General features: G+C 38.0%; 1 protein-coding gene across 1 annotated transcript; it reads right to left on the bottom strand.

Annotated features, from left to right (window-relative positions):
- Positions 1-14357: 14357 nt before the first annotated feature.
- On the bottom strand, positions 14358-16553 carry GSPT2 (G1 to S phase transition 2). The gene is made up of 2 exons (XM_059051318.2): positions 16466-16553; positions 14358-16359 (listed from the first exon to the last, which is right to left on the bottom strand). Exon 2 carries the CDS (start codon positions 16346-16348, stop codon positions 14447-14449), a length of 1902 nt encoding a protein of 633 aa, XP_058907301.1. The 5' UTR covers positions 16349-16359; positions 16466-16553; the 3' UTR covers positions 14358-14446.
- Positions 16554-27212: the final 10659 nt, after the last annotated feature.

Genomic DNA, 27212 nt, shown 5'->3' with positions numbered 1-27212 from the left:
TATGCCTACAACCACTTTTTTAGTGTTTGATTTTTTAATTGTGTTGGCTAATAGCTGTACTACAAGTTCAAATAGTCAAGAGTATGGATATTAATTTTGTATCCTGCTACTTTACCAGATTCATTGATTAGCTCTAGTAGTTTTCTGGAAGCATCTTTAGGAATCTCTATGTATACTATCATGTCATCTGCAAACAGTGACAGCTCTACTTCTTCTTTTCCCATTTGGATTCCTTTTATTTCTTTCTCTTCTCTGATTGCTGTGGCTAAAACTTCCAAAACTATGTTGAATAATAGTGGTGAGAGTGGGCAACCTTGTCTTGTTCCTGATCTTAGAGGAAATGATTTCAGTTTTTCACCACTGAGGATAATGTTGGCTGTGGGTTTGTCATATATGGCCTTTATTATATTGAGGAAAGTTCCCTCTATGCCTACTTTCTGCAGGGTTTTTATCATAAATGGGTGTTGAATTTTGTCGAAAGCTTTCTCTGCATCTATTGAGATGGTCATATGGATTTTCTCCTTCAATTTGTTAATATGGTGTATCACATTGATTGATTTGCATATATTGAAGAATCCTTCCATTCCTGGGATAAATCCAACTTGATCATGGTGTATGATCCTTTAAATGTGCTGTTGGATTCTGTTTGCTAGTATTTTGTTGAGGATTTTTGCATCTAGGTTTATCAATTATATTGGCCTGTAGTTTTCTTTGTGACATCTTTGTCAGGTTTTGGTATCAGGGTGATGGTGACCTCATAGGATGAGTGTGGCAGTGTTCCTCCCTCTGCTATATTTTGGAAGAGTTTGAGAAGGACAGGTGTTAGTTCTTCTCTAAATGTTTAATAGAATTTGCCTGTGAAGCCATGTGGTCCGGGGCTTTTGTTTGTTGGAAGATTTTTAATCACAGTTTGAATTTCAGTGCTTGTGAATGGTCTGTTCATATTTTCTATTTCTTCCTGGTTCAGTCTCGGAAGGTTGCACATTTCTAAGAGTTTGTCTATTTCTTCCAGGTTGTCCATTTTATTGGCATATAGTTGCTTGTAGTAATCTCTCATGATCCTTTGTATTTCTGCATTGTCAGTCATTACTTCTCCTTTTTCATTTCTAATTCTATTGATTTGAGTCATCTCCCTTTTCTCCTGAAGAGTCAGGCACAGAAATCTCTTGAATTCCTATACACTAATGAAAAATATGAAAGTGAAATTAAGAAAACACTCCCATTTACCATTGCAACAAAAAGAATAAAATATCTAGGAATAAACCTACCTAAGGAGTCAAAAGACCTGTATGTAGAAAATTAGACACTGAAGACAGAATTTAAAGATGATACAAACAGATGGAGAGATATACCATGTTCCTGGGTGGCAAGAATCAACAATGTGGAAATGACTATACTACCCCAAACAATCTACAGATTCAACACAATCTCTGTCAAGCTACCAATGGCATTTTTCACAGAAGTAGAACATAAGATTTCACAGTTTGTATGGAAACACAAAAGACCTTGAATAGACAAAGCAATCTTGAGAAAGAAAAACGGAGCTGGAGGAATCAGGCTCCTGGACTTCAGACTATACTACAAAGCTACAGTAATCAAGACAGTATGGCACTGGCACAAAAACAGAAATATAGATAAATGGAACAGGATAGAAAGCTCAGAGATAAACCCACGCATGTATGGTCACCTTATCTTTGATAAAGGAGGCAAGAATATACAGTGGAGAAAAGACAGCCTCTTCAATAAGTGGTGCTGGGAAAACTGGACAGCTACATGTAAAAGAATGAAATTAGAACACTCCCTAACACCATACATAAAAGTAAACTCAAAATGGATTAAAGACCTAAATGTAAGCACAGACACTATCCAACTCTTAGAGGAAAACATAGGCAGAATACTCTATTACATAAATCACAGCAAGATCCTTTTTGACCCACCTCCTAGAGGAATGGAAATAAAAACAAAAATAAACAAATGGGACCTAATGAAACTTAAAAGCTTTTGCACAGCAAAGGAAACTGTAAACAACACGAAAGGACAAAACTCAGAATGGGAGAAAATATTTGCAAATGAAGCAAGTGACAAATGATTAATCTCTAAAATTTACAAGCAACTCATGAAGCTCAATATCAAAAAAAAACCAAACAACCCAATCCCAAAATGAGCAGAAGACCTAAATAGACATTTCTCCAAAGAAGATATACAGATTGCCAACAAACACAGGAAAGAATGCTCAACATCATTAATCATTAGAGAAATGCAGATCAAAACTACAATAAGATGTCATCTCACACCAGTCAGAATGGCCATCATCAAAAATTCTACAAACAATAAATGTTGGAGAGGGTGTGGAGAAAAGGGAACCCTCTTGCACTGTTGGTGGGAATGTAAATTGATATAGCCACTATGGAGAACAGTATGGAGGTTCCTTCAAAAACTACAAATAGAACTAGCATACGACCCAGCAATCCCACTACTGGGCATATACCCTGAGAGAAGCATAATTCAAAAAGAGTCATGTACCAAAATATCCATTGCAGCTCTATGTACAATAGCCAGGTCATGAAAGCAACCTAAGTGTCCATGGACAGATGAATGTATAAAGAAGATGTGGCACATATATACAATGGAATATTACTCAGCCATAAAAAGAAATGAAATTGAGTTATTTGTACTGAGGTGGATGGACCTAGAGACTGTCCTACAGAGTGAAGTAAGTCAGAAAGAGAAAAACAAATACTGTATGCTAACACATATATATAGAATCTGAAAAAAAAAAAAGGTCATGAAGAACCTAGAGGTAAGACGGGAATAAAGACACAGACCTACTGGAGAATGGACTTGAGGATATGGGGAGAGGGGAGGGTAAGCTGTGACGAAGTGAGAGAGTGGCCTGGACATATATACACTACCAAACGTAAAATATACATCTAGTGGGAAGCAGCCGTATAGCACAGGGAGATCAGCTCCGTGCTTTGTGACCACCTAGAGGGGTAGGATAGGCAGCATAGGAGCGAGGGAGATGCAAGAGTGAAGAGATATGAGGACATATGTATATGTAAAACTGATTCACTTTGTTATAAAGCAGAATCTAACACACCATTGTAAAGCAGTTTATACTCCAATAAAGATGTTTAAAAAAAAGTATGGATAACTTTTTTTCTTGTTCATGACTTTAGCAGGAATGCCTCTTGTGTTTCCTATTAGGAATTTTAGTGTTTATTTTCTTATTGATTTACATATATAATGGACACTTGCTTTGTATGTGTGTATATCTAAATTTCTAGATGCACTCACAAATACCATAAACATAATGTGTGTGTATATATATATATATATGTAGGAAATTTCCATGAGTTCCTATTTTGTTTTTTTGTTGTTGTTTTATTATTTTGTTTTGTTTTGTTTTGATTTTTTTGGAATGAGTTTTGAATTTCACTGCGTTCCTTTTCAGGATTTCTGGAGATTCTTATATGATATTTCTCCTTAGACCTATCATAAGGTGAATGATAGTAGTGGATTTCCTAATTATTTAATCATCTCTGGTTGCCTACAATAAATTCTATTTGTTCATGGTGTATTATTTTCCTAATGTGGTGTTATAGTCTGTCCACTGATATTAAATTTAAGAGATATTAATCAATATGCATAATTGACATTATTCTTTAGCTTTCTGTTATTATACTGTCTTATCAGGTTTTGGTATCAATGTTATAATCATTTCATAAAAATAATTTGAATTTCTCTTTATTTTCTATGTTTTGGAATATTTTGTGTAGCACTAAGCGTGCTTATATAGTGTTGTGTTTAGTTGATAATTAAGTTTTGGTAAAATTCTTCTGTGAAAATTTTAAGGCTTAGTGCTTTCCTATGAGGTAATTCTTTAATAAATCTCCCTATTTCTTCTATGGAAATTGGTTTCCTTAGGATCTCCATCTCAATTCCAGTCATTTTGACAAATTATTTATTTCCTGTGAAATCATACTAATCATTTAGGTTTTCAACTTATTATGCAAACAGGTCTTTTGTTGTTATTTAAAATTTTTGTTTTAATAGTTATTTTCCTCTTTTTATTTCTTACTTTGTGTATCTGTGTTTTCTACTTATTTCTTATTACATTAACTAGCAGTTGATTCCTTATTGTTAATTTATTTTAAAAACAGTATTTTGATTTATTTACTTCTAGTATTTTTCCATTTCTTATGTCTTTAATGTTTTCTTTTATCTTTATCATTAATGTTTTCTTTTGGTTTATTTTGTTTTTTGTTTAACTTTAGGAGTTGAAATTTTAATTCATTAATTTCATTTAAGAATTTTATTGATGTAAATATTTGTAGTTAATATAAATATTAAATTTCCTTTAATAACTGCTAAAATATATCCCACATATTATGATATGTGGTGTTTCTAATATCCTTTTTTTTTAATGCTGCTATTTTGGTTTGTATTTCCCCTTTTAAAAAAATAATTTAATTAATTAAATTTTTATACAGCAGGTTCTTATTATTTATCTATTTTATACCTATTACTATATGTATGTCAATCCCAATCTCTCAATTCATCCCACCACTAGCAACCCCGCCACTTTCCCCCCCTTGCCCCTTTCTTTTTATTTATTTATTTTTTGGCCATGCCGCACGGCTTGCAGGATCTTAGTTCCCCAACCAGGGCTTGAACCTGTGCCCTTGGTAGTGAAAGCATGGAGTCCTAGCCACTGGACCTCCAGGGAAGTCCCTGTATTTCCCCTTTCACTTAAGAGCATTTAATAGTTTTATGGGCCCAGCACACTTCCTCTGTGCAACTCAGCCCTCATTAATAGGTTTTTAAATTTTTCTTATGTAACGACTTCTAGAAAAATGTTTTACCTTCATTGTACTATGATAAAAACAATGCTGGTTGTGTTATTTCTATTTTATTGAATTTGATGATACTTTCTTTGTGACCTGGCATAAAGTAAAGTTTTATGAATACTCCTCATGTCCCTGAGAAGATATTTTTCTATTGTCTAGCTGTAAGGTTTGATAAATATCCAGAAGATCTAACTTGGTGATTATGTGGAATGAGTCCAGTTTTTCTCAAGCAGGCTTTTTGTGGGCCACCACGGGGGGATGGAAAGAGAGGTGTTAACACACAGGAATAGGGAGGGGTTCTTTGATCTGAGGACAGGTTCATAGCTAGAGACATGATTCTATTGACAATCATAAGCACTCATTTACTCAATAAATATTCAAAACTGCTCCCTATGACAAGCCATCTTTCGTTTAATTCAGGTTCCTGCTTAAAAGGCACAGACAGGTCTAACCAAACCACAGCTAAAATCCCTGTCAGTCTCATTGTTACACTGCTTTCATTTTCTTCTTAGCACTTAGTACTCCTCTGCTCATATTCAATTCTTATTTTATTTAGTATCTCCCCACTAAAATATAAATTGTACAGCGGCACACATTTTTGCCTGTTTTCCTTTCTATTCTATCTGTACTACCCAGAATCCTGCCAGTCACGTGGTACACTCTAAAGAAAGGTTTGCTACATAATGTATGAATAATACCCACCCCATGACTTCAGAGAATAAAACATCTGGTGTAGGGGCAGGCACAGTAATATATTTTGATAAGAAACCAATTAAATATGATGTCACTACACTTCACTACATCATTCAATATTCAACATATATTTAATAAGCATGTGCTTGTTGGATCTCCTGTGCTAGCCACTGTGCATGTAGAGATGAATGCAGCACAGTCCCTGATCTCTACTAGTATTGGACCTCATAGGAACATTTCCATTATGAATTGTGCATTAGATTCTTATGATTTAGCTTCAAGAACAACAACAAATCCAAAACAAATCAAACAACAACAACAATAAAAAACAACTAAGAACAACTAAAACCAGTGGTTCTCAACCCTTGCAGAACCATAGAATCACCTGGGAAGTTTTTTAAAAAGACAAACTTCTTGCAAAATGGTAAAATTCTTATGGAGGGGAATTTGGCAATATCTAGCACATACCTGTTAGTCCATAAATCCCAATTCTCAAAATCAAGGAAACACTGGGAAAATATGAAAATGTTATTGATTGCAGAAATATGTGTTATAACAAAAACTGGAATAATTAAATGTCCATGAGTAGAGGACTTGAAAAACAAAATAATTGATTATGCAGCTATAAAAAGGAATGATGACTATTTCTATATATTGATTGGTAACACTCTCTGGGATATATTGACAATTGAAGAAAAATCAAAATGGGGAAACTGTATAGTACATTATCACTTACCATACATCGTAAGTATGAACAAATATGGAATTATAATCAACAAACTAAAAAAAGTACATATGTGAGAATGTACAAAGTGGTAGGGACAAAAAGACAAGCTGGATTTTGCTAAAATACATTGTTTTGTAGGTTTGACTTTGATATTATATACATTTTCTGCAAATTTATAAAAACTAATTAATTAAGGTAAACTTAATGAAAAGCAAAATGAATCTATTATACTTTATTGTGCATCCAGTTGATGGCATTACCACACAGAGACTATTTTTAATGGTTTTAAAATATAGCCATTTGTTCTGCACATTCCTAGAGGATATAACCTGAGGACCAAAAGAATCAGATAAAAACTTTAAACTATTTTCAGAATCAGTATTTTTATTGGTAATGTTGGCATGTTTTTTTGGACACTTGGCTGTGAATTTTGGGATAAGACTAATGAGCAATTTTTAATTTTTTCTATGTTATTGGGAGTCAAGACTTGTGGTTTCAGAGAAAGGACATGCTGATGAAAGTTCAAGGGTGTAAAGCAAATACCCTGGAGCCCTGAATTTGAATGAGAAGTATCAGGATAAACTCATGCTATATTTTGCTTTTAAAAATACCTATTACTTAGCTCTGCCCCCTACAAAACACTAGAAACCATGATGAACCCAGTAGCATACAGACAAGCACTACGATTTTACTCTCTAAACAGCATTTTCCACTAAAAAAAGAAATATAGATTACATGATGAATTAACTGACTTGAGGAAATGTATAAATGAAGTGAGCCTTGGACAACCTGATGCACCAGAAAAGAGGAAGGACTACTGGGGTCATGTAAGAAGGATTCACTAGCTAATCTGAAGAGCCTAAGTGCCTAAAAATGGTACAGTTTGAGCATCTATAAGAATAATAAGTAAATAGATTTGAACACATTAAATGTGTTTAGATATTTTATTCATATTGATTCTAAAATGTACTCTGTGGTCACCTTTAAAAGTGCTAAGAAATAAATTCATAATTTGAAAACTCTTAAAAGGAAGGAAAGAATCAAATAATTATCCTTCCATCTGTATATCTACTGTGTTGTCAAATAATTAATGAGGAAAATATTCTCTTTAGAGAGGTATTCTAGTTAATAAATGAAGAAAAATAAATAGAATATCTTCGTACTACAAGCTGTAACAAAATACTGGATCTAGGCACTAATCATCAGTGTCTGCTAACTTCATTAAAAAAAGAGACAAACCAGACATTATGTATATCCAGACAGAAGTACACGGCATTACCTGTGAGGTATTCTTGCTTTAAAATAAAAGAAAGAAAGAAGACTCCAATGAAGCCTCTATCTCTAACAACCAATTTACAGGAAAGTCAGGAGATAGAGGGACTTGTTAAACAATGACAAAGGGAGGATGTCAGCAAAATCCAGACTGTATGAAACTCTAGAGAACAAAGGACCCAAATTGTTCAGTGTATAAATTACAAGAAAAACAAAAGAAGGGACAACCTATAGGTTGAAACAGACTTAATAAGCATGTTAACAAAGTATAATGCATGGGCATAAGCTGAATCCTGATTTAAAAATTGAATTTCAAAAAAATAAGTATTTATGACACAATTGGAACACTTAAACTAGGAATGAATATTTGAAAATATTTAGGAATTATAATTAATTTTACATGAGATCGTATTACTGTGCTTGTACTTTTAAAGTGTCTAGGTCTTTTAGAGATACATACTGAAATAATCTTTTGTTAAGTGACATGATGTTTAGGATTAACTTCAAAATAATCTGCAGGTGGAGAGAAGTAGGTGGGAGTGTAGATGAAATAAAATTAACCAAGAGTTCTTAACTGTTGGAGCTATGTGAGATCTACATGGGTTCTTTATAATGGTACATCTTGTCATGTATCTGACAGTATAACAGAAAGATTTTTTAAAATGTCCACATCCATAATATAGACTAATTAATCAGAATTTCTGGATATGGAGGAGGGCACTAGCATTGCTAAAAGCTACTTTCAAATGAGTTTACTATGCAGCTAGTTTAGAGACAATGGTATAAACAGGGCCTTACTCTTTTTTCTCTCCTGATAAGAAGTCTGGAAGTACACTTGCATTGTTCAGCTGTTCAAAGATGCCATAAGGATACCACAGCTTCCATCCTTCTGCTCAGCCATTTTTCAGCAGGTTGATTCTATGACCATGTGCTTGTCACAATATAGCTGCAACTGCTCCAGTCATCTATCATATCCCAAGTACCATCTTTTTCTATAGAAGTCCCCAACACATTCCTGTACACATCAATGGGAACAACTGGGTCACATGGCCACCCTTAGGTGTAGAGGAGGCTGGAAAACCCATCATCTGACAAAGGGGAATGGGATAGCCATGACTGGATTGGACAAATTCTGAGTCCCCCTACCCCACCCCCCCGGGGGGCTGGACATATTTCCTCTTTTTAAAAAATCAGTTTTTCTTACCATAGGGCATTGGTAGGAAAAGTTATTGCATCAGCAATCAACAAACCTAGTGAGGAGAAGCAGAGCTCCTACAGTCAAAAACACAGTCAAGGGTAAGGATTGACTATGCACTGAAGGAAATAAACTCACAAGGACTGAGCCACATTTTCATATGTGCTACCTTGTTCAGTACTCACAACAATCCTATAAACAAGGTGTTCAATCAGGCCACCCAAGATGGCTATTCTCTTACTCTCTGTACATGCCTTGCTTAACCAGTCCCTGCTTCACTTATGCCTTACTCACATGACTGACCTTCCCTCTTAATCATAGAGCCTAATCAGTAAATGTCCATGTACTTGCCCCCAGCCCCAGCTAGTGATTGTTCTAATCGTTAGATCAGAACATCTCCACCTGTTAGCTTATCAGTGGAGCAGTGAGGGGTGTGCTCCTCTGCTGGTTTCCCTGGTAACCAATGAGCTGACCAGACATCAATTCCCCCCATAACTGGTAACCTCCCCCTCCCCGTGGGAGCAGACTGCCACCATGTCCTGCCCGCCTTTCGCTGCACATGGTGGGGTGTCTCTCCAAGACCTTGCTTCGGACATGTAAGATCCCCCATCCATTAAACCATTGACGTCTCTGACTCAGAGTTCTTTCTTCGGTCTTGAGGCTGAGCAAGTACAGATCTTGCAGGTCTGCAGGGTGCAGCCCAACACGAGGTAACTGGCATTAGTTCTACATTATGCATGAGGGACCAGAGACTCATAGAAGAGGGGTGAGGTGGCTTATTCAGGGTTCCAATTAGTGGCTTCATGGTGCATTACCCATGTGCCATGGATCAATGTCCCTTCTGCAGCTTACCAATCACTGTCTAAAACATAAGCAGGGGAAGAAAAAGAGGGCCACTATCTCCTCAGCACCATGCTAAGTATATTCTATGTCATATTTTGATATGGCCACTTCTCTGACAATGGGATCTTCTGGAAGAGGTGGGGGCACCAGGGTGGCCCAGAGTAGAACTTGCCCTTCATTGTAGCTGTTACATCTGCACACTCAGGTAATATGTGTTATTTTGGATACCGCTAACTCAGTCAGGCAATGGTAGATAGTGTGAGACCTAACACTGATACCTGGGGATCTGTGAGGCTTGGTAGTATCACCATCAGAGCTGGTGCCATGCTGCCAATATTGCCAGCAGTTTTGACCTCTTTGTCTCACAGAATGAAACTTATGTGCATTTGTCCCCTAGACACCTGGAGGCCCAGTTCAGATTCTGCTGGGAAATCAATATGACCTTTCTCGTGCCCCCAACTTCCCTTCAGGCCTTGAATAGTGTGCCATCCATAGAGGCAAATGTTCTTGAATTATGTTAAATTTGGTCACTGCAACTTTTTACCCACTACCAGGATCTTGTGAAGCCACCACACATCTGTCCTGAATCACCGTCCTTTAAGGTTAAAGCCTCCTTAGATGTATCTCCTTCCCTTCAAACCTTGGTGTTCCCTTCTTAAACGTGAAAAATGTATGCTTGCAGCTCATTTCCCTTTCAGACCAGAGTTCTTTTGGGTTTGGCACACATTGAAGAACACAGATGGGGATGAAGCATTCTGTCATTAACGTCACTCAGGAGTTAATACTTTAGATATTTTAAAGAAGATGCAGACATAGAGAATGGACTTGAGGACATGGGGAGGGGGAAGGGTAAGCTGGGACAAAGTGAGAGAGTGGCATGGACTTATATATACTACCAAATGTAAAATAGATAGCTAGAGGGAAGCAGCTTCATAGCACAAGGAGATCAGCTCAGTGCTTTGTGCCCGACCTAGAGGGGTGGGATAGGGAGGGTGGGAGACGCAAGAGGTAAGATCTATGGGGATACATGTATATGTATAGCTGATTCACTTTGTTGTTCAGCAGAAACTAACACACCATTCATTGTAAAGCAATTATACTCCAATAAAGATGTTAAAAAATTTTTTAAATGTATTAGTACATTTTATTTCACCTATTCATTTATACCTTACCAAATTGGCAAAAGAAGCTAAAGCAGTTTGGAAAGCCAAATATGTCATATAAGCATCAGTTAAAGCAGGGTGCAAAAAGAAATAAAAGGTAGAAATCAAACACTAACCTTTAATCCAGGAACTGTCAGCTAAACCAGCAGAAGCCAGTTGGGGTCTTTCTTGCTTATTTGCCATGTGACATTGTGTTCTGTAAATTTATTGGTATGGTAAAAGGTCACTGATACATTGTGGTACAGCTAGTAAAGGCAGTCTCAGGAGGAGATAATTCATCTAAGTCTCTGTTAGAGATTAGAGGAAGTCTTTTAATCAGAGCCCCAAATGTGAGGAAAGAAGAGCTATAATTGGACACTTATTGGATATATATCATATCAAATGAGAGATACAGCGACATGAATGTATACAGCAGCCTGACTAGACAAATCTTTTGTTTTTCTTTCTGTGCTCTCATTCTAAAACTGGCGGCAGGTCTCAATATTCTCTACTTGGACTTTTGAAGTTCAACAATGAAAGAGAGAAATATCTTCATTAGAGGGCTGAGAACTGTCTGAAAATTATGTGTGCACATAAATTCTGATTGCTTAATATTAATCTGAGTAGAAAACAAGGGGCTTTGCCGAAAACCCTTTTGATTGATGTCTGATTCTTAGAGCCTGAACCTTTCATCCACTGACTTATAAAAGAAACTATACAATTTTTTAAAGAATAAGTGAAGGAAAACAGAATCCCCCCTAGAATTTAGACAAATTTCCTCTAAAACAATCTGCATTGTTGAGTGCAAGATAGAACTGTAAGGGAATCCAATAGTGAATATTCTACGGGCTACAGTGTCAAATTGTAAACTGCCCTCTTGTATGTAAACAAAGCTTTTTTTTTTGCTCAGGTTTTGGCAGAATTTGTGGTTGCTGCATAGTTTCTTTTGTATGGCCATGACACAGTAACTAATAATTTTCCTGCAACTAAACCAGTCATTTTAACTAAAGTGTATGGGTTGAATATTTGTACTGAAAAATGTGCATAAGTAAACTTTAAAGAGAGCAGGTTCTTGCATTGTAGTAAATCAGAATCATGACACTGTAAAAGGATAGTCTATTTTGAGAAAGGATTTGTCTATTGAAGACAGGAATGGTAACCATAGTGGATATTAATAGCACTGACAACTTGTCCTGGGTACCAGAGAAACATGCTCAACGTGGAGGTCTGCTAGCTTCAACCCAGCCCAAGCTTTCCACTTTCTTTCCTTCATGGGTCTTTGCTGACATACCAAATAAGTTGGGCCCTTTTCCTAAATCTCCGCAGATTTGTCCTATAATGAGGAATAAAAGGAAGAACCTTTGGAGAAAAGTAGCCAAGAGTCATCCTGACATAGTAAATTCATGATGTATTTACAGGATGCAGCCAGACTTGGGGAGTTTCTACACTGATCTTGCTTACCAGGAATTTGAGGTGCTCTTGGCACAGTTAAGTTAAATTGGTCTGAATTAGAGGCAACAGGGACCTCTGAAGGGACACTGTTTTGTATGCCCTGTGGAAACTGTACTGTGTTTGTGAATGGCCTCAATTTGCAGTATTGAAGAACACTACCAGACATTAAGAACTATAAATGAAGGTATTCATGAAGTTAGGAAAAAAAACATTACCATGAGTTTGTATACTGAATATTTTCTTAAAGAGCCAGGGTCAGGTGTCTCCAACCACACGGATGATCACTGAAATGAAAATTATTGGTTTCTAAAATCCACTCCCAAAGATTTATGTCCTGGTCTCTGAAAGTTGTTTATAGAGTTCAGAGCTCCTGGTAGAGAAATTTCTATACAACTGGCTAATGAGAAAAGACATTTAGGAGCCAGTTTTGGATGGGGAATTATCCAAATTGGGTGGAGAAAAAGAGAGTTCTGTCCTGTCTTGTGTCTTTGGCCTATTAGTGGATGCTATCCACAATTATCCTATTGGTAAATTACTAAAATTGCAAAACAATGAGATTGATGCAGCATCAGAAATAAATTTTTAAAAAGTGGCTGCCGGGGCAAAACTTTTAGCGAACACTGGATTGGCCTGTATTTTGTACAAAGCTCAGAGCACAGAGGCAAGAGAAGGAACTGTAAAATAAGACGAAACTCTTGCCACTGATATTCTAATTATTAAAGGACTGGGTCCAAGACAACATAAGGCACATCCTTGTGCGTTAGGTTAGCTGACATATGACAAAATAAAAATCCTCTTTTCCCCTGTGGATGCCCTGAAGATCTATGGTTGGATGATTCAGAGCTATGCTATTGATGCCCTGACAAGACCTGTGGCTATCTCTGACAGGTTAGATATCCTGGAGGTACATGGGGACACAAGAAAGGGACCATAGAGAAAGGTCCTGATCATAGCCCATAGTGTTCCAGCAGCAGTCTCCACCCTTGTTCAACCACCCCATGAGTGTGAGGAATTGGCTCTGCCCACCATTGGGCAGTGTTTACACTGGGCCACTACCTACTTACCAAGACAGAAAGTTCTTGCGGCTGTTGATAGTTATGCAGGTTATAAGGCCACTCTCCTGGCAATAAAAGTAGCCACCTCAGGGTCCACAGTTGTTTTCCTCAATGTACTCTTCAGAGATGAGTCCAGTTAACTCTGACCCCAAGAGTGGGTCATGATCTGATTGTAAAAATGACCTCCCACCTTTCCTACTAACCCCAAGCACAGAAGAATAGAAGAGTGGAATGGTCTCCCCATCTCCAAGCTCAGGACCCTCAATAACCCTTACTTGTCAGTGAATGACTTACTATTGCAAGCATTTACCTTCTCAAGTCATGTCCCTTACTGTGTTGTGTCCCACATCACAAGTCTCTTGGTGAATAAAACAAAGGGGTGTGTTAAGATGAGGGAGTGCAGATAACAGTCTAGTCAACATACGGTCTGAATCCCCAGGTATATTTATAATCTGGCCATGTTCAACATTTGGGGACTTGATAGATGGTCTGAGTTTTTCTTTTTCAAATCACAAGTGAGGAAGCAGAAGAGCTCCTTTATTGACTGGACTTGAACACAGAAAACAAAGTTCATTGGGAAGAGCTCTAAATTATTTTTCTCAAAATTAAAATTTTTCCTTTAACACAAACCTGTGCATTGTTTGTAAATTCCTCATTTAAAACAGTGAGTGCAGGACAGTTGTTAAAAGCCCAGTTAATAGAATGTATTCAGTTACTTAAGACAGTAAAAAACCTAATTGAGAAGTATTACAGACAAATTAAAAAAATATTCAAAAGCATTTCAAATACCAATAAGAGTTTCAAATGGAATATTTTATTCACATGTTAGCTGTATTTTTAACATGTACACACACACTGACACACTCTGGTCTGCGTGGAACAAGGGTTGTCTAAATATCCTAAGGGAAAATGAAAAATTAAAAAATATATTAATTTTTCATTGTTATAGACAATTACATCCACATCACTTACAAAGCTATTACTGATTCTGTTCAAGGAAGCAGAATGGCATAGGAGGAGGAAACTTATGGGTAAATTCAGCAGTGGTACTACTGAGATCTCAACATGAGAAAGCTGACAAAACACGGATTTTTTGCTGTGAATTTTTTCTTTGCAAAATATGGAGAAAAGTCTCTCAATGGGCAGTAAATAAGAGAAGGTGGTGAACTTTTGTAGTCAATTCTCACAGTATTGTGTAGGGGCAACAAGAAAACTGCTTAGTCCTTCTCTGGGACCAGTTTCAGAACTTTTCCAATCGCAATGGTCTTACCCTCATCTCTTAAAGTAAAACGACCCATTTGAGGAAAATCTTTGAATGTCTCAAGGCAGATAGTTCCTGCTGTCCTTAAACGGGCAATGCACACTTGATCTTGTTTCACGAAGCGGGGCCGTGTCTTACTCTTTTCTCCTGATTTTTTATCTACCAAGGAGATTAAGGCTGTTATCTCAACTTCCTCAATACAAGTATGAATGTGCAGCACCGCATTATAACCTGGGCAGATGATGGACTTGTGCTCAATAATCACTATCTGAACATCAAATGTGCGTCCAGAATGGCAAAGATTATTAGGATCACAGAGTATGAATCCTGGAAGAATCTCTTCTTCTTCAATTCCCTTCAGTCTGATTTTAAGGTTTTCACCTGGGGCTACATAATCAGTTTCAGCATCATCAGAAAGTATTCCAAGAACTTCCACATTGTGCTTGTTTGGCATCATCACAAGCTGCTGGCCTTTAAAAATGGATCCTGATTCCAGCTTTCCCAGGACCACAGTGCCCATATCCTTGTACTTATCCACAATTGGCAGTCTAATTGGTCCATCAATGGATCTGTTGAAGTTTGGCATATTATCCAAATACGGAATGAAAGGTAATCCAGTGTACCAAGGGCAGAAATCTGACTGCTCTTTAATATTTGCCCCGGTAAGCCCTGAGCAGGGCATAAAGTGAATGTCCTTTTTGGGACTGAAGCCGACTTTCTTCAAAAAGGGCACTAGCTTTTCTTTACATTCTTCATATCTCTCGCTGCTCCAATTTACTGTGGGATCATCCATCTTATTAATAAGCACTATTAAATATTTCACCCCTGCTGTTTTTGCCAACATCGCATGTTCTCTTGTCTGTCCACCTTTTTCAAATCCAGTCTCAAACTCCCCTTTCCTGGCAGAGATTACCAGTACAGCCAAATCAGCTTGAGAAGCACCACCAATCATATTTGGGACAAAACTCTTGTGGCCAGGGGCATCTAAAATTGTGAAATGTTTCTTTTCTGTTTCAAAATAGGCACGACCCACTTCTACTGTTTTACCCTTGTCTCGTTCTTCCTGATTTGTATCTAAGGCCCAGGACAAATACCAAGTTTCTCTGTTTTTTTCTTTAGCTTCTCTTTCATATTTCTCAAGTGTCCTTTTGTCAACCATTCCTGTCAAAAACATGATCTGTCCTCCAATGGTTGACTTTCCAGCATCTACATGCCCAATGAATACCACATTTACGTGTTCTTTTTTAGGAGCACCTGAGGGTACGACCACAGATTTCGATTTTCTGATTTCCTCTTTCTCAATCATTTCCTGCCCACTTTCTTCTGGGGGCCCCGAATCTCCCAAGGAACTACCCCCTGGCTCAGCTTCACTTATTTCTTTATTGTGCTCCCATGATTCTTCTAAGACCATCTCCACCTCTCCATTTTCTACAACAGGTTCCGAAAGTTCCATGGTAACGGCTGAATTGGAACCTTCACGCCACACTAACTGTTCCTCTTTGGAATGTTCCACAGGTGCCCCCCGTCCCAGCCTTTTACCTTGAGGGTCGCCCGCATCGGGGCAGGTTTCATCGATGCCGGGGGCGTCGGCCGGGGGGGTCTGCGACTGGCACGGGCCCCGCAGGAAGGACGGCACGAACTCCGCGGCGTGAACGTTAGGCACGAAGGGTTTGGCGTTGACGTTGAGCTGTCGGCTGAAGGCCGAGCTGAGGGGCTCACGCTGGGCCTCGGCCGCTGCTGCCGCAGCCGCCGAGGCGGCTCGGTCCCCGCTCGGGGCCAAACCCGGTGCTTCCATGTCCACCTGGTCCCAGCAGTCGGGAGCCGAGTCGCTGCTGCTGCTGCTGCTGCCCGGATCCATGGTCCTCAGCCCTGATGGATGCGGGGAGGGAGCGGGCTCAACGGGCCAGAAAGAGCGGGCAGTGCCGCCGGGGGTGAGGCGGCAAGGGCAGGGGGCTCGGGGGGGAGCGACACGAACCTTAGCGGCGGCGCGGAGGCAGCCGGGTCCCGACGCTGCATTCGCAACTGCGGCGGCGGCAGCAGATATGGCGGCGCAGCCTCTCCTGTTGTGTGTGAGCGGATCTCCTCCCCCAAACCCCGACCACTTCCGACTCCTCCACCGCCGACCCGGCGCCGGGCGGGGTTTGACCCCTCGCTGCCATCCGTACGCTCGGCCTCCTGCATCCTCAGTCCTGGGTGAAGTCCGAAAGTCTCTCTCTCTCTCTCTCTTTTTTTTTTTTTTTAACGAAAATATCCATTCATTTTTGTTCACGCGCTCCGGGAGAGCGATTTGACCACGATTTAATGATTAAGCCTAGACAGGCACACCTGATTTCCAATTCTACTCAAATTCAAGTGAAAATGAAAATTCCTATTGAACAAATGGAGGTAGGATAGGGGTTAAAGGTTTGCCCAGCAACCGAAGGAAGAAATTAGTGATCAGGGAGGCGCTCTTGAAATACAGGGAGATGAAGCCGAACCTTGGAAATGCGACTTTATATCAACATTAATTTGAAACCCGAGGCCTTTGGATTTCCCTTTTCCAGTGCCGCCCCTCCCGCCCCCCCCGCCCCCCATAAGCCTATAACTTTGGCTGATGGCTTCTACCATGTAAAGATGGGGTTGTAACCTTTTTTCATGTTAAGCACTTTGGCTGTATCTACATGGAAGGAATTCCCAAGGAGACCTTTGTCCCGGTAAAGCTGTGCAACCTACAACATTTGTTCAGGTGCCAGGACAATGGCTGGCCTGTGGTGCGGTGGTGGATCACATAGACAGGCACAGGATTCAGATCACTTGTATTCTTCTAACCAACTGTATTGTGGTGTACCTGCCCCACTCACCAGCACCTCCCTGGAGTACACCCTAGGTCCACAGGCTTTCCTCTCTAATTCTGGGGGCCTGGAACCTTACTGCTGATACTGGGTTTGCTCTAAGAAAGAATCAGTGTCATATTGGAACCTTACAAGGCTTGTGGGTATCAGCCTAATTAAGCCGTTAAGACCTCTGAGATGAACAAAGTCCATAAGACCCTAAGCAATAGAATCTCACTCTTAGAGTTTGTAACATTTGAGCCAAAGCCTAGAAGAGCTACTTTATAAATTATCTTAATTTAGATCAAACTGAAACAGAAAAAAGATACTGGGAAAATGCAGTGTGCTAGTACAAGATGAAGTCATAGAGTTGGATATTAAATAAATCCAACAACAACCCAAAATGTAAAAATTAGTAACTGATTTATAACTTAAGAATTTTGTTCTGCAGATTTCAGGGGTAGAAAAAATGTCATATGTCTAACACACTTGGATCCTTGGTGGTTTCAGTCTGGGGTTGCCACTATTTTACTAGCTCTGTGCTGTTCCCAAGACATTAGATGTGAAACCCCTTCATTCTTTTTGCCTCAGGTAATGGCTTAATTATTTGCTATCACATAAAGAGAATGTACACACCTATTCACAAAGAATAGGAAGAAATGAGAGGGTGAATGTGCAGAGGCCCTTGGACAGCACTCTACAATGTGTTGGAGCCTTTCTTCGGCATTCTGTGAACCTCAGATAGACTTACTAAAATGTCTCTGGGAGAACTTGTCAAGGTTTAGCCAATTGTGTTCACATAAAGTTAGTAATAGAAAGGAAGCTGAACAAACCAGGGACATTTCCTTTACCTGGGTCATTTGTATTGATCATGAGAATATTGGTGTAACTGCTGCTTAATAATATCTCTGTTAGAGAACAGAGGATGATTCACTTTTAGAAACCTAAAGGAGAAATGAGAAATGGTGACTGGATGTCTTCACAAGCCATCATCCTTGGGGCTCAGGGAGAGGCAGATACACCCAAGAGAAAGAAACACTGACCAGGCTATATACACAGAGACTAATCTTGGACAAAACGCTCTTGGTTTGTGTGATGGGCTGATTGTCTCCAGTTGATCTGCCTAGAACTTTGAGAGAATTAATCAGTATATGGGAGAAGTCCCATCAAAGGCAATATCTGGCCACTGATTAATTCAATCATTTTCCCCTTAAAAATTTTTATTGCAAAATATAGCACAAATACAGAAAATTACATTAAAAAATTATAGCTTATTGACATAGAAGGAAAACATGCTTGTAACCACCACAGAAATCAATAGAACTTTCCAGACAATCCAGAAGGGTTCTCTGTACCCTGTCCAAACACAGCCCACTCCTTCCATCCTTACATGTAAGAACTATCCTGACATTTATGGTAATCACCTTCATGATTTCCTGCACAGTTTTATCACACAAGTATATACTCAAACACTACAGTTCAATTTTCCCTAGCTTTTTTTTAACAACTTTATTGGAGTATAATTGCTTTACAATGCTGTGTTACTCTCTGCTTTATAACAAAGTGAATCAGTTATACATATACATATATCCCCATATCTCTTCCCTCTTGTGTCTTCCTCCCTCCCATCCTCCCTTTCCCACCACTCTAAGTGATTACAAAGCACCAAGCTGATATCCCTGTGCTATGCGGCTGCTTCCCTCTAGCTATCTATTTTTCATTTGGTAGTGTATATATGTCCATGCCACTCTCTCACTTTCTCCCAGCTTACCCTTCCCCCTCCCCATGTCCTCAAGTCCATTCTCTAGTAGGTCTGTGTCTTTAATCCCGTCTTACCCCTAGGTTCTTCATGACCATTTTTTTTTTTTAGATTCCATATATATGTGTTAGTATATGGTATTTGTTTTTCTCTTTCTGACTTACTTCACTCTGTATGACAGACTCTAGGTCCATCCACCTCACTACAAATAACTCAATTTCATTTCTTTTTATGGCTAAGTAATATTCCATTGTATATATGTGCCACATCTTCTTTATCCATTAATCTGTCCATGGACACTTAGGTTGCTTCCATGTCCTGGCTACTATAAATAGAGCTGCAATGAACATTTTGGTACATGACTCTTTTTGAATTATGGTTTTCTGAGGGTATATGCCCAGTAGTGGGATTGCTGGGTCATATGGTAATTCTATTTTTAGTTTTTTAAGGAACCTCCATACTGTTATCCATAGTGACTGTATGAATTTACCTTCCCACCAACAGTGCAAGAGGGTTCCCTTTTCTCCACACCCTCTCCATCATTTGTTGTTTGTAGATTTTTTGATGATGGCCATTCTGACCAATGTGAGGTGCTATCTCATTGTAGTTTTGATTTGCATTTCTCTAATCATTAATGATATGAGCATTCTTTAATGTGTCTGTTGGCAATCTATATAATTTCTTTGGAGAAATGTCTTTTGGAGATTAATCTTTGTCAGTTGTTTCATTTGCAAATAATTTCTCCCATTCTGAGGGATGTCTTTTCATTTTGTTTATGGTTTCCTTTGCTGTGCAAAATCTTTTAAGTTTCACTAAGTCCCATTTGATTATTTTTGTTTTTGTTTCCATTTCTCTAGGAGGTGGGTCAAAAAGGATCGTGCTGCGATATATGTCATAGAGTGTTCTGCCTATGTTTTCCTCTAAGAGTTTGATAGTGTCTGGCCTTAATTTAGGTCTTTAATACATTTTGAGTTTATTTCTGTGTGTGGTGTTATGGAGTGTTCTAATTTCATTCTTTTACATTTAGCCGTCCAGTTTTCCCAGCACCACTTATTGAAGAGGCTGTCTTTTCTTCATTGTATATTCTTGCCTCTTTTATCAAAACTAAGGTGACCATATGTACGTGGGTTTATCTCTGGGATTTCTCTCCTGTTCCATTGTTTTATATTTTGTGCCAGTACCATACTGTCTTGATTACTGTAGCTTTGAAGTACAGTCTGAAGTCAGGGAGTCTGATTCCTCCAGCTCTGTTTTTCTTTCTCAATATTGCTTTGGCTATTCGGGGTCTTTTATGTTTCCGTACAAATAATGAACTTTTTTGTTCTAGTTCTGTGAAAAATGCCAGTGGTAGTTTGCTAGGTATTGCATTGAATCTGTAGATTGCTTTGGGTAGTAGAGTCATTTTCACAATGTTGATTCTTCCAATCCAAAAACATGGTGTACCTCTCCATCTATTTGTATCATCTTTAATTTCTTTCATCAGTGTCATATAATTTTCTGCATACAGGGCTTTTGTCTCCTAAGGTAGGTTTATTCCTAGGTATTTTATTCTTATTGTTGCAATGGTAAATGGGAGTGTTTTCTTAATTTCACATTCAGATTTTTCATCATTACTGTATAGGAATGCAAGAGATTTCTGTGCATTGATTTTGTATCCTGCTACTTTACCAAATTCATTGATTACATCTAGTAGTTTTCTGGTAGCATCTTTAGGATTCTCTATGTATACTATCATGTCATCTCCAAACAGTGACAACTTTACTTCTTCTTTTCCCATTTGGATTCATTTTATTTCTTTTTCTTCTCTGATTGCTGTGGCTAAAACTTCCAAAACTATGTTGGATAATAGTGGTGAGAGTCGGCAAACTTGTATTGTTCCTGGCCTTAGAGGAAATGCTTTCAGTTTTTCACCATTGAGAACGATGTTGACTGTGTGTTTGTCATATATGGCCTTTATCATGTTGAGGTAATTTCCCTCTATGCCTACTTTCTGGAGGGTTTTTATCATAAATAGGTGTTGAATTTTGTCCAAACTTTCTGTGCATCTATTGAGATGATCATATGGTTTTTCTCCTTCAATTTGTTAATATGGTGTATCACGTTGATTGATTTGTGTATATTGAAGAACCCTTGCATTCCTGGGATAAACCTCACTTGATCATGGTGTAAGATCCTTTTAATGTGCTGTTGGACTCTTTGCTAGTATTTTCTTGAGGTTTTTTGCATGTATGTTCATCAGTGATATTGGCCTGTAGTTTTCTTTCTTTGTGACATCTTTGTCTGGTTTTGGTATCAGGGTGATGGTGGCCTTGAAGAATTAGTTTGGGAGTGTTCCTGCCTGTGCTATATTTTGGAAGAGTTTGAGAAGGCTAGGTGTTAGTTCTTCTCGAAATATTTGATAGAATTTGCCAGTGAAGCCATCTGGTCCTGGGCTTTTGTTTGTTGGAAGATTTTTAATCACAGTTTCAATTTCAGTCCTTGTGATTGGTCTGTTCATATTTTCTGTTGCTTCCTGGTTCAGTCTCGGCAGGTTGTGCATTTCTAAGAATTTGTCCATTTCTTCCAGGTTGTCCATTTTACTGGCATATAGTTGCTTGTAGTAATTTCTCATGATCCTTCATATTTCTGCAGTGTCAGTTGTTACTTCTTCTTTTTCATTTCTAATTCTATTGATTTGAGTCATCTCCCTTTTTTTCTTGATAAGTCTAGCTAATGGTTTATCAATTTTGTTTAGCTTCTCAAAGAACCAGCTTTTAGTTTTATTGATGTTTCCTATCATTTCCTTCATTTCTTTTTCATTTATTTCTGCTCTGATCTTTATGATTTCTTTCCTTCTGCTAATTTTGGGGTTTTTTCATTCTTATTTCTCTAATTGCTTTAGGCATAAGTTTAGTTTGTTTATTTGCGATGTTTCTTTTATTTTAAGATAGGATTGTGTTGCTATAAACTTCCATGTTATAACTGCTTTTCCTGCATCCCATAGGTTTTGGGTCATCGTGTTTTCATTTTCATTTGTTTCTAGGTATTTTTGATTTCCTCTTTGATTTCTTCAGTGATCTCTTGGTTATTAAGTAATGTGTTGTTTAGCCTCCATTTGTTTGTATTTCTTACAGATTTTTTTCCTGTAATTTATATCTAGTCTCATAGCATTGTGTTTGGAAAATATACTTGATAGGATTTCAATTTTCTTGAATTTACCAAGGCTTGATATGTGACCCACGATGTGATCTATCTTGGAGAATGTTCCATGAGCACTTGAGAAGAATGTGTATTCTGTTGTTTTTGAATGGAATGTCCTATAAATATCAATTAAGTCCACCTTGTTTAATGTATCATTTAAAGTTTGTGTTTCCTTATTTATTTTCATCTTGGATGATCTGTCCATTGGTGAAAGTGAGATATTCAAGTCCCCTACTATGATTGTGTTACTGTCGATTTCCCCTTTTATGGCTGTTAGTATTTGCCTTATGTATTGAGGTGCTCCTATGTTGGATGCATAAATATTTACAGCTGTTATATCTTCTTCTTGGATCAATCCTTTGATCATCATGTAGTGTCCTTCTTTGTCTCTTTTAATAGTCTTTATTTTAAAGTCTATTTTGTCTGATATGAGAATTGCTACTGCAGCTTTCTTCTGATTTCCATTTGCATGGAGTATCTTTTTGCATTCCCTCACTTTCAGTCTGTATGAGTCCCTAGGTCTGAAGTGGGTCTCTTGTAGACAGCATATATATGGGTTTTGTTTTTGTATCCATTCAGCCAGTGTACGTCTTTTGGTTGGAGTATTTAGTCCATTTACATTTAAGGTAATTATAGATATGTATGTTCCTATTAACATTTTCTTAATTGTTTGGGGTTTGTTATTGTAGGTCTTTTCTTTCTCTTGTGTTTCCTGCCTAGAGAATTCCTTTAGCATTTGTTTTAAAGCTGGTTTGGTGCTGCTGATTTCTCTTAATTTTTGCTTGTCTGTAAATTTTTAAATTTCTCCATCAAATCTGAATCAGATCCTTGCTGGGTCCAGTAATCTTGGTTTTAGGTTTTTCCCTTTCATCACTTTAAATATGTCTTGCCACTCCCTTCTGTCTTGCAAAGTTTCTGCTGAAAGGTCAGCTGTTAACCTTATGGGGATTCCCTTGTATGCTATTTGTTGTTTTCCCCTTGCTGCTTTTAATATTTTTCTTTTTATTTAATTTTTGATAGCTTCATTTATATGTCTTGGCATGTTTCTCCTTTGATTTATCCTGTATGGGACTCTCTGTGCTTCCTGGACTTGATTAAGTATTTTGTTTCCCATATTAGTGAAGTTTTCAACTATAGTCTCTTCAAATATTTTCTCAGTCCCTTTCGTTTTCTCTTCTTCTTCTGGGACCCCTATAATTCAAATGTTGGTGCATTTAATTTTGTCCCAGAAGTCTCTGAGGCTGTCCTCAATTCTTTTCATTCTTTTTTCTTTACTCTGCTCTACAGTAGCTTTTTCCACTATTTTGTCTTCCAGGTCACTTATCCGTTCTTCTGCCTCAGTTATGCTGCTATTGATCCCTTCCAGAGAATTTTTAATTTCATTTATTGTGTTGTTCATCACTGTTTGTTTGTTCTTTAGTTCTTCTAGGTCCTTGTTAAAAGTTTCTTGTATTTTCTGCATTCTATTTCCAAGCTTTTGGATCATCTTTCCTATCATTATTCTGTATTCTTTTTCAGGTAGACTGCCTGTTTCCTCCTCATTTGTTACGTCTGGTGGGTTTTAACCTTGCTCCTTCATCTGCTGTGTGCTTCTCTGTCCTCTCATTTTGCTTAACTTACTGTGTTTGGGGTCTACTTTTCCCAGGCTGCAGGTTCGTAGTTCCTGTTGTTTTTGGTGTGTGCCCCAAATTGCTAAGGTTGGTTCAGTGGGTTGTGTAGGCTTCCTGTTGGAGGTGACTAGTGCCTGTGTTCTGGTGGTGGAGGCGGGATCTTGTCTTTTTGGTGGGCAGGTCCACGTCTGGTTGTGTGTTTTGGAGAGTCTCTGACCTTATTATGATTTTAGGCAGCCTCTCTTCTAATGGATGGGGTTGTGTTCCTGTCTTGCTAGTTGTTTGGCATATGGTATCCAGCACTGTAGCTTTCTGGTCATTGAGTGGAGCTGAGACTTGGCATTGAGATGGAGGTCTCTGGGAGATTTTTGCCATTTGATATTATGTCAACCTTGGAGTTCTCTTGTGGACCAATATCCTGAACTTGGCTCTCCCACCTCAGAGGCATAGCCCTGATGCCTGCGTAGAGCACCAAGAGTCTGTCATCCACACGGCTCAGAATAAAAGGGAGAAAGAAAGAATGAAAAAGATAAAATAAAATAAAATGAAATTGCCTACTTTTTTGATAATTCTTTTAAGTCTCTCAATCTACCTTCCCAACCTATCCTCCATATTTTCCCATCATTTATTCATTGAAGAAGGTAGATATGTGACTTGTAGAGTTTTCTACATTCTTGACTTTACTGATTGTATCCCTATGGTATAGTTTAGAATATTCCTTTGTTTCTCTGTATTTTCTGTATATCTCTAATTGTATCTGTGAGCTTGATACAGGTGCAATTTTTTAACAAGAATAGTTGAATGGGGATTTTGAGTATTTCCATAAAGAGGCACATAATGTCAGGTTGTGACTCCTTTTACAGTTAGCAGAAGTTAATGATGATTGTGTAGAAACATTGCATCATTAGGTGTTGCAAAATTGTGATATTGTACTTCTGTCATTCTTCCTTTTTTTTATTAATTGGGATACACATTTAAAACAGTTTCCTTTTATTGACAATTTTGTTGTTTCGAGGTACAAATTGTAAAAGAGAGACAGGGAAGTGGTTGATTATTTCTCTTTATTTGACTGTTTTGAAAATCATGATGTGGTTGCCTATAATCCTTCACAGATGAAAAATAAGGATATTGCAAAAGAATAATTATGAATTATTGGATTTACATATATTTGATGTTTTAAACAATTTTTCTTACTACACATTAAAATTAAGATGGCCCATTATTGACCAGTGGAATCCTCTTCAAGTTGGGTTCTGACTGGTTTTGAGACTATGTTAGTAATCCTTCATGGTTTATTTATTATCTGGTGAGACAAAATGTACCAAACCAACTTTATATATTTCTGCCAAACCAGAAATACTGGTTCTCAATGATAAAAGGGGATGTTAAAAATTAGAAAATAAAATAATTATTCATTTGATTTATCCCACCTGCACATATAGAAGTCTTGATACTGCCACCACCAATATGATTAGATAAAACAGACTTTTTTTCCATAAGCTCTCCACATTCTCTACCAGTATGTCATGGTTGAACTACATTTATCTGATAATAACTCATTTTGTTGAGTGTTTCCTGGGTGCAGGTCATATTTCAATTACTTTCCATGGATTTTCTTATTTCATTTTCCTTACCTTTCTGCAAAGAAGGTAATCTTATCACTATATTTTACAGAAAAGAAATGGATGTTTAGAGAAGCTGAGTGAATTATCCAAGGTCATATAACTTGTAAGTAGTGGGCTTTGTGTTCAAACACAGGCAGTATGATTCTAAGGCCATACTGGCTTGTAGCACCTATTATCTACAAAAAAATTAATTGGGAGATTTGGCAGGTTTAAATCACAAAATGGGAGAAGAGGATAAAGTCATAGATTATCTGTAGAGAATGGAAATATTGGTGAATTTTAGAGAGAAAGGATAATACAGTGAAGTTCTTTTATGAGGACATGTTTTCTTCCTGAAGTAGGAGATAACCCTGTGGAGATTGTGAGAGAGGAATGAAATAAGGAAACTGAGAAATGGAGAAGAATTTAGGATAGACTTTTAGGGTGTGGGGGAAGTGGCTGACTTGTGAATGTAAAATTATTTTCTTAACAATTCCAATTAAACAAAAGCAGTTTATACTGGAGAACATAATACTCTCTGGCTTTGAGATTCCTCTCTTTCCCCCTCATACACCTAGCATCATTAGGCAGACTAGAGCACAAGCAGAGTTTTAAGTTTCATCCAGGTTTTAGTAATGGTAGTACCAAATGGGCTGGAAGGAGAAGAGGAATATATCAAGGGACTAGGGAACACGGGGTTAAGAACACTGTGTTGGATGCCTTATATTGGTTTTCTCAGTGTATCTTCCCACAGCATTCATAAATACGCCTCTTTATACTGAAGAGGCAGGAAAGTCTAATTCTCTGTTTCCTAGAGTTCTTACTAGTAGGGTTCCAGATGCATTTTACCTTCTGTCAATCTGATGCACACTGATTAGATTTATTTTAGGCCAATTTAACTGTAAAGAGATGTAGAGTAAAGCAGGCATGATCTGGAGTTGTGAATGTAGCTGGGGAAGTATCTTTCTTGAGCTAACAATTCTGGTAGAATTTCCTGGTTCCAAGAAAGCAATTAAGACACCCTATGCCTAAAGCCAACAGTTGCACTGGAAGCATCCTGATTTACCCACTCAACTGTGGCAGCTCCACTTGGGGACCAATTCTGCTGAATGACTATAATAATCATTCTGAGACGCTATGAATAGACTTGTATCTCCAGGTCCTAGGACAGTATTTATAGGCCATAACTCCCCAAATTAATCCCTGTACTAATTAACATAGATTACGTTCTACTAACAGCAACAAAACATTGACTAGTACAAGTACCAAAATGTTGGGGTTCAAAATCAAGTCATACCATTGTTAACTATTGTCTTCGTTTAATATCCTTAAACACTCTGTGCCTCAGTTTCCTTATCTGATAAGTGGAGATGAATCCACATTCACATGTACACCCTGAGGTACTAGAGGCAAAGGTACATGGTGGGTACAAAGAGCCAAAGAGGCTAGATTTGTAAGATACTTCAGTGGCATCATCATTCTAAACACCAATATGGTAAACTGTGGGACAGCAACTTCCATCATGGATGATACACCTTATAGAAAAGCCTGTGAGTAAACATAAAAAAATGCCTAATTTTGAGGCTAAATGGGGGGAAATGTTTCTCCATTCTAAGGCACTCTCTAATGCCCGCAATGTCCACACCACACCCCGTCCAATGGTTCCAGTCCTAGATGAGAATATAATTACAAACCAAAGCTGAAACTATAAACCTGTTGTTTTCAGACTAATTGACACACACTCAATATTGGAAATACG

This window comes from Kogia breviceps, chromosome X (genome assembly GCF_026419965.1).
Source record: "Kogia breviceps isolate mKogBre1 chromosome X, mKogBre1 haplotype 1, whole genome shotgun sequence".
Taxonomy (NCBI): Eukaryota; Metazoa; Chordata; class Mammalia; order Artiodactyla; family Physeteridae; genus Kogia; species Kogia breviceps.
This window is presented reverse-complemented; position numbering and strand designations above follow the sequence as displayed.

Coding starts and splice junctions, on each gene's coding strand:
- GSPT2 (XM_059051318.2), bottom strand. CDS start 16,348: ATGGATCCGGGCAGCAGCAGCAGCAGCAGCGACTCGGCTCCCGACTGC.